Source organism: Mus caroli, chromosome 11, assembly GCF_900094665.2.
Source record: "Mus caroli chromosome 11, CAROLI_EIJ_v1.1, whole genome shotgun sequence".
NCBI classification, from domain to species: Eukaryota; Metazoa; Chordata; class Mammalia; order Rodentia; family Muridae; genus Mus; species Mus caroli.
Genome location: NC_034580.1, coordinates 97,436,310 through 97,451,122, shown reverse-complemented (window position 1 = coordinate 97,451,122; position 14,813 = coordinate 97,436,310). Strand labels below are relative to the sequence as shown.

At 44.0% G+C, this 14,813-nt stretch overlaps 1 protein-coding gene across 12 annotated transcripts in view; it reads right to left on the bottom strand.

Moving 5' to 3' along the window:
- Nbr1 (NBR1 autophagy cargo receptor) overlaps nt 1-14,813 on the bottom strand; it is a 30,638-nt gene that overhangs the window by 9,090 nt on the left and 6,735 nt on the right. For 6 of the 12 annotated variants that reach the window (XM_021178338.2, XM_021178339.2, XM_021178335.2 and 3 more), the window contains 15 exons: nt 14,088-14,150; nt 13,247-13,265; nt 11,170-11,192; nt 8,866-9,063; nt 7,918-7,995; nt 7,288-7,502; nt 6,630-6,797; nt 5,502-5,711; nt 4,703-4,862; nt 4,330-4,620; nt 2,700-2,849; nt 2,154-2,229; nt 1,558-1,668; nt 1,158-1,340; nt 961-1,035 (listed from right to left, as the gene is read on the bottom strand). In XM_021178338.2, the coding sequence (XP_021033997.1) occupies nt 961-1,035; nt 1,158-1,340; nt 1,558-1,668; nt 2,154-2,229; nt 2,700-2,849; nt 4,330-4,620; nt 4,703-4,862; nt 5,502-5,711; nt 6,630-6,797; nt 7,288-7,502; nt 7,918-7,995; nt 8,866-9,063; nt 11,170-11,192; nt 13,247-13,265; nt 14,088-14,150 (2,020 nt within the window). The remainder of the gene's footprint in view (nt 1-960; nt 1,036-1,157; nt 1,341-1,557; nt 1,669-2,153; nt 2,230-2,699; nt 2,850-4,329; nt 4,621-4,702; nt 4,863-5,501; nt 5,712-6,629; nt 6,798-7,287; nt 7,503-7,917; nt 7,996-8,865; nt 9,064-11,169; nt 11,193-13,246; nt 13,266-14,087; nt 14,151-14,813) is intronic. The other 6 variants (XM_021178341.1, XM_021178340.2, XM_021178346.2 and 3 more) reach the window with 4 other exon arrangements.

Sequence of the window (14,813 nt, the reverse complement as noted above, 5' to 3'; positions counted from 1 at the left end):
CTCACTTTGTAGACCAGGCTGGCCTCGAACTCAGAAATCCGCCTGCCTCTGCCTCCCGAGTGCTGGGATTAAAGGCGTGCGCCACCACGCCCGGCTCATTCTTTTTTTGTATGTTGTGATATATACTGATTATACCAGAATGTGTGCATGTAGGTCAGATGAGGACACCAAGTGTCTTCCTCAGGGCTCTCCCTGAACTTAAAGTTGACCATTTTGGCTAAGCTGGCTGGCAGTGAGCTCTGGGGATCTACTTGTCTCAGTTCCCTGATGCTGGGGTTACAGGCAGATAGGGCTGTGTTTGGCTTTTAGCTGGGTAATGAGGATTGAAACTCAGGTCTCGTTTACAGAGTAAGGGCTCTTCCCAAGCCCTCAAATTTGGTATTATTATGATGCAATAGAAACTGAATTTTTTTGGATAGTTATTGAGACGTATGGAACTGGCTCTACCAATTTGATACAGTCTGTTCTGAAGGTCTTGTGCATGTTAGTGCACAAGTGTGCAGGTAGATAAGTGAGACTGCCTGAAGACCAGAGAGGAGGCCAACACTGGGTGTAGTTCCCTAGAAGCCATTCCCACATCTTTTGTTTGAAATGGTGTTTCACTACATAGTTGGCCTCAAACTTAAGAGAAGATGTGCCTACACCTGCACCCGGAATTCTGGGATTAAAGGCATTTGTAAATGTCTGTCCATCTACCTTACTTTTGAGACAGGGTCTGCCACAACACCTGAGGTTTTACTGAGTGCTGGACATGGAGCTGAGCTCCCCGAGCTTGTAAGACAAGTTCTCTATCCACAGCCACTCTCCAGAACCGCAAAGGGGTTTTTATGGTAGAATTTAATGCTGGGGACAGGCTGGCATTCTTGTGTTATCTCCCACTTTTCAGATTGCTGCCCTTGGGAGAAAGGAGAAGACTCAGCTGCCAATGGAAGCTTTTGCTGAGGCATCCTGTCAACTTACAGGAAGAATCCTTTCTGCAGAATCCAGGCAGCACAAGTGGCTGCTGTCCCTCAGTGGAATACAGCTGTAATTCCCCTGAGAGAGGACAGAAACGAGTTAGGGTGGCTTCTTTGTTCTCGGTGCTCTAGTAAGCATGGTCAAAAGCCCACCAAGATCAACCTCCCTCCCTCCTCAGCAAGGAATCTAGGGACACTCACTCTGTGGGGACCTCTGCCTGCAAGGAGGGTTGTGGTCTGGAGCAGCATCCAAGGTAAGGGATCGAATTACAGTCTCACATACAAATTGGGTCCCACTCAGGTCTTCTTCTGTTTCTTCGACCGAAGCAGGGGTCTCAGCTTTCCTCTTTGCTGATACAGTGGAATCTGAAAGACATACAAAGCCTGCCTGTACTTAGTGTCTGAAGAGCTGAGAGCTCTCACCAGTCAGTGCATCCTAAGCCTGGGTGGGGGAAGAGCTGCTCCTGCTGTCATGAGACGTAGAGAGTGAGGGATGCCATGGGACATCGATTTGCTGAGGTAGAGGTAATGAGGAATGGACATGTGAGGAGAGGTGGATGGAAAGGGAAGGCACGTGCTTTACAGATATTTAACCCCTTACCAGGAGGTGCTTTAAATCCCGCCCCTTCACTCTCTTCCTGTATCTGCCCCAAGCCTGGCTTCTCTATTAAAGGACTGTCATGTGGCAGAGGAGACATGCAGGGAGTCATATCTGGAGAATGAAGACAGGAAAACCATCAACCGAGAGAAAGCATGACATCATAAACAATCAAGTGTCCAGAAGCAGCAGTTTGTAGGTTTCTTGCTTCCTGCAGGGTTAAAATAAACCCAAATATGCTCCACCACCTGTCATGTCATCAAGAACTTTTCTAGCTCACCAGGAATGCAACTAGCTCTGGCTGATCAAAGCTGAGTCACAAACAAGTAAATGGCCTAGAAGGTCAAAGCCAATATACAAAACTATGAAGAAAGGAACAAAGGGAGGGAATGAAGAAGGGGTCCCTTTACAGTACGGCAGCCCTTACACACGTGTACTGTGGCACTGACAGACGACAGGGAAAGGAAGAGATGGACTATGGGTACAACTTCACTGTCACAGCATGGGAGGGATCCTCATCCTCTAGCACTGCACAGCAGACCCAGAAGAGACCGTGTAATGCCAACACCTAAACAAGATGAATGAAGTGACAGTCTTACCCACAGGGGTGTTGTGTGGCACTCTCTCCAATTCTTGGACAATGTTTATATCCAGCAGCTCAAAGGACAGCAGGTCCTAGAAAAAAGAGATGGCCAAATAAAGGTGTCTGCAGCACAAGTGGGAGCCATGCTCTTTCCTGAATGGACCTTCAGGTCTCCTGGACATTGCCTGGATTCAATTCTATTTAAATTCATGGCCCCCCTCAACCAAGTGACTAGAAGAGGTAAAAAGGAACATGGTGTTCTCAAACTCTAACTGGCAGGGGGAGAAGAGACAGTGGCCAGGTGAGTGAAGCAGGCTAGGCTTACAAGACCACTGGAGGGAAGCCGTGGGGAAGCACAAGCCTGAGCTTCACACTCAGGAGCAAACAGTTTAGAAACTTGCTCCACGAACCATCTCATCCTCATGAGATACTGGATCCAGCCTGCCCATCTCTAACTCCCCAGGGCCATGAAGGCTACAGCACCTTCTCAGTAACAAGGTGAAAGCTCGTTTGTCAGTACTCACTCTCTCTGCCCTTGTCCCTCCGAGCTCCAACTGCTTACCTGGGCAGTCAGGAGGTCCACAGATGGAATGTACAGCTCCCTCTCACTGGCAGCGCATCTTGTCTTCTGTGAGGCACTGGCTCCTGTCCCTTCTGTCTGCTTTGTCACCTCACCCAATGGAATCTCTTCTTCAGCTAGAAGAAAAGCTTCCTATAGGGACAAATAATTGGGATATATTTTACGACCTTGACAGAGCTCAAGCACCAGGCTGACAAGGTCTCCCCTAAAATAAAAACACAGCAGAACCTCTACATTTACATTTTTTATTTTATTTAGGACGTCTAGAAAAGCTGCAGAAACAGTAAAGAGTTCACATACTGTTCCTTCACCTACCATCCTCTATAACCTAATGAAAGTACAGTTAGCCCAAACCAGGAAATTAACACTGGTTAGCTCTAAGTTCAAACAGTGGAGTCTGTTCCACTAACAAAAAAGCAACAACAGACTGCAGCAGGCAACAGGCAGATGAAGATGTCTTTGGGCTCAGGGATACTCTAGGAGATGAGTGTTAAGGAGAAACGCTACCAGGAGTTTAGTAGCAGGCCAGGTTGCCTTTCTTTTTGAGCCAGGGTTCCTCTGTATAGCCCTGGCTGTCCTGAAACTCACTTTGTAGACCAGGCTGGCCTCGAACTCAGAAATCCACCTGCCTCTGCCTCCCAAGTGCTGGGATTAAAGGCGTGCACCACCACACCCAGCCAGGTTACCCTTCTTTTCCTGGTGCAGCAAGCACCATTACAGACAAAAGTCCTCTGGGATTGCCTGCACCGGCAAGTAGATCTCTTTGAGTTTGAGGCCTGGTCAATAGACTGAGTTCTAGGACAGCCAGAGCTACAGAGAAACCTTGTCTTGGAAAGGAAGGCAGACAGGCAGGCAGGCAGGCAGGCAGGCAAAGAAAAGGCTTAGCCTTAGCTTCTCTAGAAGCAATGCATTACTAAACAATGAATGTTTCTCAGGCGTAGCCTTACATGAGATCCTTAGGTCTGGTCCCTTCCTCTTTCTCTTGCCATCTTGGCCTAAGTGTGTTTTCTGGTTTGTTTGTTTTTGCTACACTGTATGTTGTCAGTCCAGTCTAGAGGCCTGAAAGCACTGGATCTGCCTAATCACAGATAGGAACTTCTGAAACTGCCACCCAAATGACCCTCTCTCTTCAGAAGTTAACTATACTATATTCTGACACACTGATGGGAATTCAGAAACAGTAAACTGTTGGGAAATCTGCAAGAATAACAAGCTACCAGTGAGTTCTTTTACGATCAGGTCCCTCTCTCAGTCCCTAGCAAGAGCTAATCTTTTTTTTTTTTTTTTTTTTCAAGATTTATTTATTTATTATATGTAAGTACACTGTAGCTGTCTTCAGACACTCCAGAAGAGGGCGCCAGATCTNGTTACGGATGGTTGTGAGCCACCATGTGGTTGCTGGGATTTGAACTCTGGACCTTTGGAAGAGCAGTCGGGTGCTCTTACCCACTGAGTCATCTCACCAGCCCCACAAGAGCTAATCTTGAGCCTGCAATATTCTTGCTTCAGCCTCCGAAGTGCAATGGACTACAATATAAGCACGAGTCACAAGCCTGACATTCCTATGACTGAGGAAATAACCTAGGCCTGGGCCAATGGCCAAAGTGCTCACCTCTTGCTCACAGGAGAAATCGTCAGCTTTGCTTGAGCTAATCCTGTCCCTTTCAACATTATCAGGGCTCTCAGAGGAAGGAAAAGGATCCACTATGATACTGCACCAAACCCGAGGCCCAAACTGCTGGCCTTTGTGAGAGAGACGCCAGTGTGAAGTGTATGTCCCCTCCAAGGTTGGAGCGATGAACTCCACAGACACGACCCCAACGTGGCCAGCCTTCAAGCAGGGAACCAAAACATCTTTCTTCTCTGTAGAAGCCAGAGTCAAGTTTCCCCACATGAACTTGAGCTGAAAGGAACAGGAGGATGCTTGTCAGGTGTGCCCTCTGCTATTGCACATCCCCGTCTTAACCCTCAGAAGGAAAACGTACCTTTGTGTCTGTGTTCCACTTCACATTCCCCGTGTTTTTCATCCTCCAGTGTTTAATAAACCTGGTTCCTGGCTGAAGATGAGTCCCATCAGGCAAATTCTCATCCACAAATGCTGCGCTGAGTGTTGGCATAACTGGGGCACAGGGCTGCAAAGGAAGCCTGGACAGATATGCAGATGCTTAGTCACTGGCTACTGGTGTGATGGCCTCCAAACATGCCACACTGTGACTACAGAGAAGGGTGTACTAATCCACTTGACTTAAATACGAACACTATTTAGGTTGAGCCTGTGAGAAGGCTCAGCCGGGAAAGGTGCTTGCCATGCAAGCTCAGAGACCTAAAATCAATCCTCAGAAGGCATAAAGATCGAAGAAGAGAACAGATCTCACCAGCATGTCAAGGCACACATGCCCAGACACACACACACACACACACACACACACACACACACACACACACACGATCAAATTCCAGGCCATAAAACAAAGAAACGCTGCCTAATATAGGGTAATTACAAGTGTTCATAAATATAACTGGAGACTTGCTTCTTGGTTTCAACCCTGCCAGACTGCCTCCAGAAAAGTCTGAATTATCCCTGTTCTAAGCCTTGTTAGTTCTTGCTTTCTGAATGAGGCATCAAAGCTGAGTGTCTAAAATAACTCCTGAACCAGCTTGGAAGACAATGGGAAACTTAAAACAGTGGGTGCTAGGAGACACACAGGTAAACAAAGGGTGTTCACATTCCTGTATCAGAGAGCTGGATGGGAAGCCACACCCCTGCCCTGGCCTTGCACTTACATCAGGGTGTTAGACTGCAGCAAGCTCTCAGGTCGGCCCAAAGGGGACTTGGGACTCTGAAGTCCATGGATTGAATTCCACAAATGAATCTTCCTGTGGAGTTTAAGCTGCTTTTTAAGCTCCTTGACCTCTGCCTTCCGCTGTTTCTTCTCAGCCCGCAACCTTTGCTTTTCTGCTTTCACAAAGTTCTTGTCCACCTGTTTTTGGAGCCTGTGGGATAATGAATGAATGCCTTGAAACATTTGGCACTGCATTCATGTCAACAATGCATCTAGTTTCTTTCTTTTTTCTTTTCTTTTTTTTTTTAAAGATTTTATTTATTTATGTTATGTGAGTACATTGTTGCTGCCTTTAGACACACCAGAAGAGGGCATCAGATCCCATTACAGAAAGTTGTGAGCCACCATGTGGTTGCCAGGAATTGAACTTAGGACCTTTGGAAGAGCAGTGAGTACTCTTAACATCTGAGCCATCTCTCCAGCCCAGCATCTAGTTTCTTAATTTCTTTCATACTTATCATTTCCATTTGATGAGTCTCAGACAACTGTTTCATTACACATCAATTGAGAAGGAACAAGAAGAAGGAGATGATCAATAATTTTGTGACACTATATACTACCATTGCACTTTTCTTTTGCTATGAGACTGACTCACTACATAGCTTAGCCTGGGCTAAAACTCAGGATGGTTGTGAGTGCTGGGGATTATATCTGATTTTTTTTTCTCTTGAGATAAGGTTTCTTTTTGTGTCCTGGAACTTGCTCTGCAGAACAGGTTGGCCTCGAACTCACAGAGACCTGGCTGCCTCTGTCTTGTGAGTGCTAGGATTAAAGGCATCTTGCCAGATTTTTAAGATAGATTTATTTATTTTTAATTCATGTGTATGAGTGTACATGTGTGCCTGATGCTCACAAAAGCCAGAAACGTGTGTCAGATCGCCTGGAAATGGAGTTACAGACTGTTGTGAGCTGCCAAAGTAGATGTTGGGAAGTGAACCAAGGTCCTTGGTAAAAGCAGACCGTGCTCTTACCATGAGATATCTCTTCAGCCCACTCAGATATTTTCAACAATAGTGTCAGCAGAGTCAAGAAGCCAAATAAATGAGCAGCCACAAGCGTATGGCTTTACCTGACTTGTTCCAAAGCAGCAGGCAGACGAGGAGCGGAATACTTTGAGTAAAAAAATGGCTCAGAGGATATCACAACAGGTCTCCGCAGCTTTAACAAAACATGGTTAGTGTCATGGGCGTATGGTCCAGCTTCACAATCTTCACAAATGTTGTAGGACGGGCATAGGCTGTGTGAAAAGACCAACATAGTATGCAGCTATGCAGCAAGCTATGCAGCAAGAAGTCCCTGAAGTAGAGGGCAATGAACCAGCTTAAGCTTTATACTGGCTCCATTACCAGCTGGATGGTAACTTTCAATTGCCACTTGCGATGCCAAGGTTTAAGTTCTTCATTGTAAAATGAGAAAAGTAACTCCCACTAACACCTAGTTCCACGAAATAGTTTACAGAAACAAGTAAGATACAAGAACATTTTGAACGGGGCAAGGGTGGGGAGGGCTATCTATCCTTAGTGACCTAATTTTGACGGAGGGAACTTAATTTGCCTGATTCTGTTAACCCAAATGCGTATATGAATAGCACTCTCAATAGTTCCTGCTATTATCCTGTGCTTGTAAATCAAAGCTACATTACCTATGCTGGAGAAAGAAGATGTACAGCTTCCCCTAAACTTCCCAGAATGCTTGTTGTCCGCTGCCCCTGCCCAGGAACTGCTTACCTACACTGGTAGCGCACACCAACGATCCTCTTCTGGCAGTGGCTACAAGCAATATGCCAGCTGAACTGGTTCTCTGGCAAAAACAGGGCTTCCTCTGAAATAGGCATTGAGACTTCTGTGGGGGAGGAACTCAAGAGTGGCTTCTGGAGCACAAGCTTCTCCTGCAACCTCTGTTCAAGTTTCTCCACCGTTTCCTTAACCACTTGTTCTCTGAACTACAATGCAGAACACAAGGTAGGAAAACTCAGTTCCAGCACCAGGAAAAGTGAGAAGAAATAGCTCTGGTTCCCTGGTTCTGGTGTTAACTCAAGAACATGGCTCATGGCTGCTGGAGGAATGCACAGAAATGTAACAGGCCCCTTCCTCTCAGGGAAGCTGATTCTTCCTTGAGACAATGCTGTTACTGTGTCCTTTTGAAGCACAGACATCTGTCTGTCTCCCTCACATCCTTAGAACTGGATCATCAACTTTTATGATGCTTCAGGCAGGTTAGAACTTCCTCCACTACATCTGCTTTATGTCAGAAGTCATAGCTGCCACTCCCCTGCACCAGAGGCTGCAGCCATCTGGGTTCACCTTTCTACCTGTGCCAACAGTGCTGCTAACACCCAGGTCAGAGAGGACACTCACCATCTCCAGGTAGCTTGTAAACCAATCTGGGGGCTTGTCTTGCGGCTGGTCTGTGTCACAAGGAGCAGAGGAACATGGCTGGGAGAAAACACAAGAGAAGTTACTTTTTCTAAATTTTTCTAAAATGTATTATTTCTTTAATCAAATGTCAAAAGCATGTGACATGTGTAGGTTTTGTTTTGTTTTGTTTTTTTTGTGAAAGAACACAAATCAAAATGTCTATTCTAGTTTCTTCCCTTTCTCTTGAAGTAAATCAAGGCTGCTAGTTTCAAAAACAATCAAATCTTTATACGTGAGTGTGCAGTGTGTGCATATGGAGGCTGCAAAACCTTAAGTGTTATTCCCCAGGCACCTTTTTAAAACAAATCTTTCTGAGGCAGACTCATTCACTGGCCTGGTACAGCCAACTAGGCTTTAAGTCCCAAGGATCCTCCTATCTCTGCTTCTTCAGTCCTGAGATTACACATGTATGACACATGGCTTTTATGTGAGTTTAGGCACATATGTGGCAATCAGAGGACAGCATTGGGTGTTGGTTCTTGCCTTCCACCTTGTGTGCAACAGAGCCCTTTTCTACTGTTTACTACTGCACACGCCACGGTAGCTGGCAGGTCAGCTTTCAGAGATCCTCCTGTCTCTCTTTCCATCTTGCCATAGGAGCACTGGGATTACAGACACATCAGGGTTACAACATGCCACTATGCCTGTGAATTGCGGGGATTTGAACTCATGTACTCATGCTTGCACAACAGCTCTTTCCCCAGTAAGTCATCTTTCCAGCTTTTTGCTTTTTTAACATGGGTTCTGGGGATCAAACTCACAGTCTTGTGCTTTCAAAGCTATTTCCCCAGCCTCTTTGCCCAAATCTTTGATGACCATTCGAATGTTATAGGAGAGACAATGAGATGTAAGGTTAGAGTTGGTCAGATAGGCCCATCCTCTTCATACCTCTGGCATAGGCTCCTCTGTGGTCTTCATATCTGATCCCAAGACTCTCACCAGTGAAGAATAATGTGCAAGTGGCTTCTTCCCTGTCCTGGCAGCTGCTTGGTTTTCTACTACATTTTTGGGGAGTGCTTCATTTACAACATGGTACCCTTCGTGGACTTGCATCTGTAGTTGATTTCCTTGCTTAATGTTAGCCATCTAAAAGTGTGTTACAAGAGCATGTTACAAAATAAAAATACATTGTGACTTGGGAGGCAGAGGCAGGCGGATTTCTGAGTTCGAGGCCAGCCTGGTCTACAAAGTGAGCTCCAGGACAGCCAGGGCTATACAGAGAAACCCTGTCTCGAAAAACCAAACCAAAAAATAAAATAAAAACAAAACAAAAAACATAGGACTGGTGACTGCTTGTGGACGTTGTACATCGTGGTGCGGAGCCTAGTGCGCACCACGATGTACAACGTCCACAAGCAGTTATTTTTATTTGTTTGTAATAATCATCAGATTAGAACATTATATGCCTCACAACAACCAAACCAAAAAATAAATAAATAAATAAATAAAATGTTTAAGAAAAATTAGGGACTGAATAGCTAAGAGTCTGCCTCTCTGTCTTGTAACTGCTTTCCTTGACCTATGGCCTTGAGATTCCTCTTAGGATAGGATACTGAGCACTTGTATAGCATGCATGAGGGGCTGAGCGCATCATTGCAAAAGAGGAAAAAAAATCACCTAAAATTTCCTGTACACAATATATTTTATTTGAAATTGGGTTTTATTATGTTGCCCAGGTTATCCCTAAACTAGGCTCAAACAATCCTCCTGCCATTTCTTTTTTTGCCATTTTTTTTTTGTTTGTTTTTGAGAAACAATCTTATTACACTGCTTGTGGACGTTGTACATCGTGGTGCGGAGCCTAGTGCGCACCACGATGTACAACGTCCACAAGCAGTGTAATATTGCCATCTACTGGGCTCTTCTTAAATTATTTTGTTTTCTGTTTTGACATGGGGTCACCTGGGTTGTCCTGGCTGGCATCCAGGTAAAAATCTTCCTGCTTCACCCTCTGAGGTGTATATTACCCGTTAACTGCCTGCTCTGTAAGACATTAACTCTAATTTCAACTTTCTAAAAAACAAAGTTAATTCCAGCCTGATACTAATCATGGCTACTTAAAGCTTTTCCCTATAGCTAAGCATTTACTTTTCCCTTAACCTGGGGTCTTAGGAAGCTCAAATAGTCGTATCTTTGTGAAGAACATCTTCCTAATAAAGTATTATGGAAACTCCAATAAGCTGTTTGGTTTTCATGAAGGTATATAAATGTTTAAGAAGCCGGGCGTGGTGGCGCACGCCTTTAATNCCAGCACTNNGGAGGCAGAGGCAGGCGGATTTCTGAGTTCGAGGCCAGCCTGGTCTACAGAGTGAGTTCCAGGACAGCCAGGGCTACACAGAGAAACCCTGTCTCGAAAAACCAAACCAAAAAATAAATAAATAAATAAATAAAATGTTTAAGAAAAATTAGGGACTGAATAGCTAAGAGTCTGCCTCTCTGTCTTGTAACTGCTTTCCTTGACCTATGGCCTTGAGATTCCTCTTAGGATAGGATACTGAGCACTTGTATAGCATGCATGAGGGGCTGAGCGCATCATTGCAAAAGAGGAAAAAAAATCACCTAAAATTTCCTGTACACAATATATTTTATTTGAAATTGGGTTTTATTATGTTGCCCAGGTTATCCCTAAACTAGGCTCAAACAATCCTCCTGCCATTTCTTTTTTTGCCATTTTTTTTTTGTTTGTTTTTGAGAAACAATCTTATTACACAACCTAATCTGTCCTTGAACTCAATGATCCAGGCACTTTGGCCTCCAGAGTGATGGAATCACAGAAGTGAACGTCCAGGGCTGTTGCTGCTTTCTTTTTTCCTCTTTATTTTATTATGTATGAGTGTTCTATCTGCATGTACACCGAATGCCACAAGAGGGCATCAGATCCCATTACAGATGGTTGTGAGCCAAGCCATCATGTGGTTATGTGGTGGCTGGGAATTGAACTTTGAACCTATAAGATCAGCTAGTACTCTTAACCCCTGAGGCTTCTTTTTAAGATGGTGGCATTAAGTCCCACAATGAGATGACACATCGCCTCGAACTGTAGTAGGAACTGCCTGCTGCTGAGTCATTTGCCCTACTTACCATAGACTCTCTAACTAACGGGAGTCATTCTATTCTTAGTACTTTCCAGGGGAGTTTAGTTTCAATAAGTATTTTTCAAATTACTTGAAAATAATATGAAGTAAACATTACCTTAAGTGCTTCTTCATATTCGCCTAAAGGGACAAAAACAAAAGTCATTTTTTTTTTGACTAGTTTTACAAATTACACTAAATATCATATGCCCTACTGTTTTTTGTTTTTTGAGGGTGTGGAAGAGTCTAGCTATGTAGCTCAGGATAATGTCAAACTTACAATCCTTTGTGTGTTGGGATTACAGAAGAGTCATACCATACTTGGCTAATCCTATAGTTCCATTGTAAAACAAAGACTATAGTTAATAATGATGTATTGTATTGAAGAATCTTGCTATAGATCACAGCTACTTTTACCCTGAAGTGGCAGAGGCAGGGTGTAGGGTGGCAACTGTGAGATGATACATAGTTTATCCCCCCGCCCAAGTAACCTTTTAAAGCCACCTATATATTTTGTATCAATGTTAAACTCCTTAAAATATATATAAAATTCATTTTTAAAATCCTATTCAAATTCCTAGAATCTTCATATATGGACTCCCTTATTATTAAATGGTGCTCTTCCTTCTGGTCATAACAAGATTTCATTCCTGACCTCTTCCCCTATAGCTATGACAACCAGAGCAGAGTGTTAGCCAGGACTCTGGCAATGGAGCTATTGTTACTCCACTGGGGTGTTAGAAGACCCTTGCCTGAGATTCCACTCCTTTCTCTAGCTGCAAGAGGTCTTGAGAGATGATAGCCTATTTATAGAATTGAAGGATGGCTAAAAGCAGGTCTCTACGATACAGTAAGATTGCAAACCACGATGGGGTGGGACCTTGCAGTGACCTAGCTGTTTGTGTCCTCCCACACTCTTGTACATAACTCTGCTCTGCAAGAAAGCCCAACAGACTCACTGCTTCCAAGTTGGACTTTGGTGAGATTATACTTTGATCTGTTGTTGGTGCCCACCTGGGGTGGCATCTCCTCTGGAAAAGTTATTGCAACGCAATCCAGTGCCAAGAGAAGCTATTACAAAGCAGCTTCCTCTCAAGTCCCTCTGTGCTGTGCTAGCACAAAATATCAACCCAAATCTTCTGACTATGCTTTGTGAAGCCTAAGATTCAGTGAACTTCCTGGACTGTGTTGAGACTATCATTTTACCTGGTTCACATAAGGATGTGGGGACTACAATATGGACTACAACCAACTGCCTGATAAACACGGACATGACTTGCCTGTGCATTGATATTCACATAGATGCCAGGTCAAAACCAAATGCAATACCAGCAGAATGAGTTGCATGTGACAAACTAGCAGTGTATCATTCTCAGAAGATCAGCATCTTAAATATCATGTTGGATAAGACCTGTTCTTTTTTTTTTTTTTTAAAGATTTTTTATTTATTTATTATATGTAAGTACACTGTAACTGTCTTCAGACACCCTAGAAGAGGGCGCCAGATCTCATTATGGATGGTTGTGAGCCATCATGTGGTTGCCGGGAATTGAACTCAGGACCTTCAGAAGAGCAGTCAGTGCGCGTAACCCCTGAGCCATCTCTCCAGCCCCATAAGACCTGTTCTTATGACCCATACAAATGTACTATCTTCTATTAAAAACATTGGATTACAATAAAAGTCCCCTATGAGGCTGAGGATGTAGCTGAGCTGGTAGAGTGCTTGCCTAGAAAGCACCAGGCACTAAGTCTGATTCCCAGTACTGCATATTGTGGGGGTGGAGGCATAAGCCTGTAATCCAGTACTCAGGAGGTGGAGGTTCAAGGTCATCCTAGGCTACACACTGAGTTAGAAGAAAGCCGAAGATACCCTGAGACCCTTCCTCAGTAAGAAAAAAAAGAATCTCCTACAAAACTAATGCCACAGATGATGACTGGGTACAACCTGGGTTTACAGTATACCAAATTCTATTCTAAAACGTATGTTAGAGCAAAGCATGGTTTAAACGGAAACATCTCAATGGACAGATTAATTTGTTTGAAACAGGGTTTCACTATGAAGTCCAGAGTGCCTTTAAACCAAGGGTCCTCCTTGCCTCAGCCTCCTCAGTACTGGACTTAAATATAGATACTCACTCCCATGTCAGGCAAATAAATATTAAGTAAAGCTAACAAGATTTTTCCCAGGAACTTACCTTGACTATTGATGGATATCTATGAAGAGAAGAAAAGCAACAGTGAGTTCTAAGTCTCATCACCCGCGCATTTTGTTAACTAGGACCGGTCTCACAGCAAACTCCCAGGTCAGGTGGTCAGTATTCCTACTATGCTTAAATAATGTGCTCTATTTTATCTTAGTGGTATTAACACGTAGCATAGTGTAGGGCTAGGAGCCCAGGATCTGGACCCCTACTTCAGTACTTTTGTGCCTTTGGGCAAGCTTTCTAATCTCTCAGAACTTCTGCTTCCTTAAGGGAAAATAAAGATGACAACATACCAGATAGACAGTACTGCTAGTCTAGTCCACTTTAACCACTTCATAAAGGGTTCCCATTTAGCTCCACCATCATCATAGACTAAATGTCAAGTCTTGCTATAATTTTAGGTTCTTTCTCTGATAGTCTCCATTTTTCTCAACTCCAGCTCAGATGCCCATAGTTAAATTATTGTTGCTGTTTCTCTGTGTAGCCCTGGCTGTCCTGGAACTTGTTCTGTAGACCAGGCTAGCCTCAGAGATCCAGCTACCTCTGCCTCCCTGCCCATAGTCTTCATGAAGTATGCAACTATCAAATACATTTAAACAACTAGGCAAATGAGATAAAACTATTATGAACTTTTTTCTTTCCTTCCCCCCACCTCCCTATGGGTCTCTGAGACAGTCTTTTGTTCTAAAGCCCAGGTTGGCTTAAACTTCACAAGTACTGGAAAGACAGGTGTAAGCCATTAAAATGGGCTTTATTCTGAACTTTTAGCTCCTTAGCACTTTAGAAAAGTTCCCTGTTCTAAATCTCTAATAATGGAGTTCAGATACTTTACCTCCTCGTTCTCCTCATCCAGGTATTTTATTTGGATAGTATTCAGATCAAATGAAACTTTTACCTGCAAATGAAACAATTGGTTCAGTGTATCTCACTATGTAAGATTAATCCTTTTGACTTTCTTTTATGGAATATGAACTTTCCAAACATTACATGCATTAGCAGTGATGGTGGGGCTGGAGAGTACTCTGCCTAAGCCACCAGTAGTGTGGCGAGACTTGTGGGCCTTTCTAAGACTACTCTTGCAGCCTGCAGACAGCAGCCCATGAATCTCCAACTTACATATTGAGGCAAAACCTCTTGAACCAAGAGCTCCCAATCTTGCTCCCAGGATGCTCTCTATGGGCTTCCTAAGCAATTACAGACAGGCCATAACACACACATTTGTATGGGTGCTGGGAATCCAAACACTGGTGCTCACACCTGTGTGGCAAGGGCTTAACCCAAGGAGCCCTCTCCCTGGCCCCTTATGTTCATTTTTTTCTGTGATGCTGGGGATTCAATGCAGAGCTTTGGAAATGCTAACTGAGCCCTTCACCAAGGTACATAACACCTTAATATAGCTTTAAAAAATAACTTAAAACAGACTAAGAGAAAACACCTGTAAGTGGTAACAGATAAAGGGGTAAAACTTAGCCGGGCGTGGTGGCGCACGCCTTTAATCCCAGCACTCGGGAGGCAGAGGCAGGCGGATTTCTGAGTTCGAGGCCAGCCTGGTCTACAA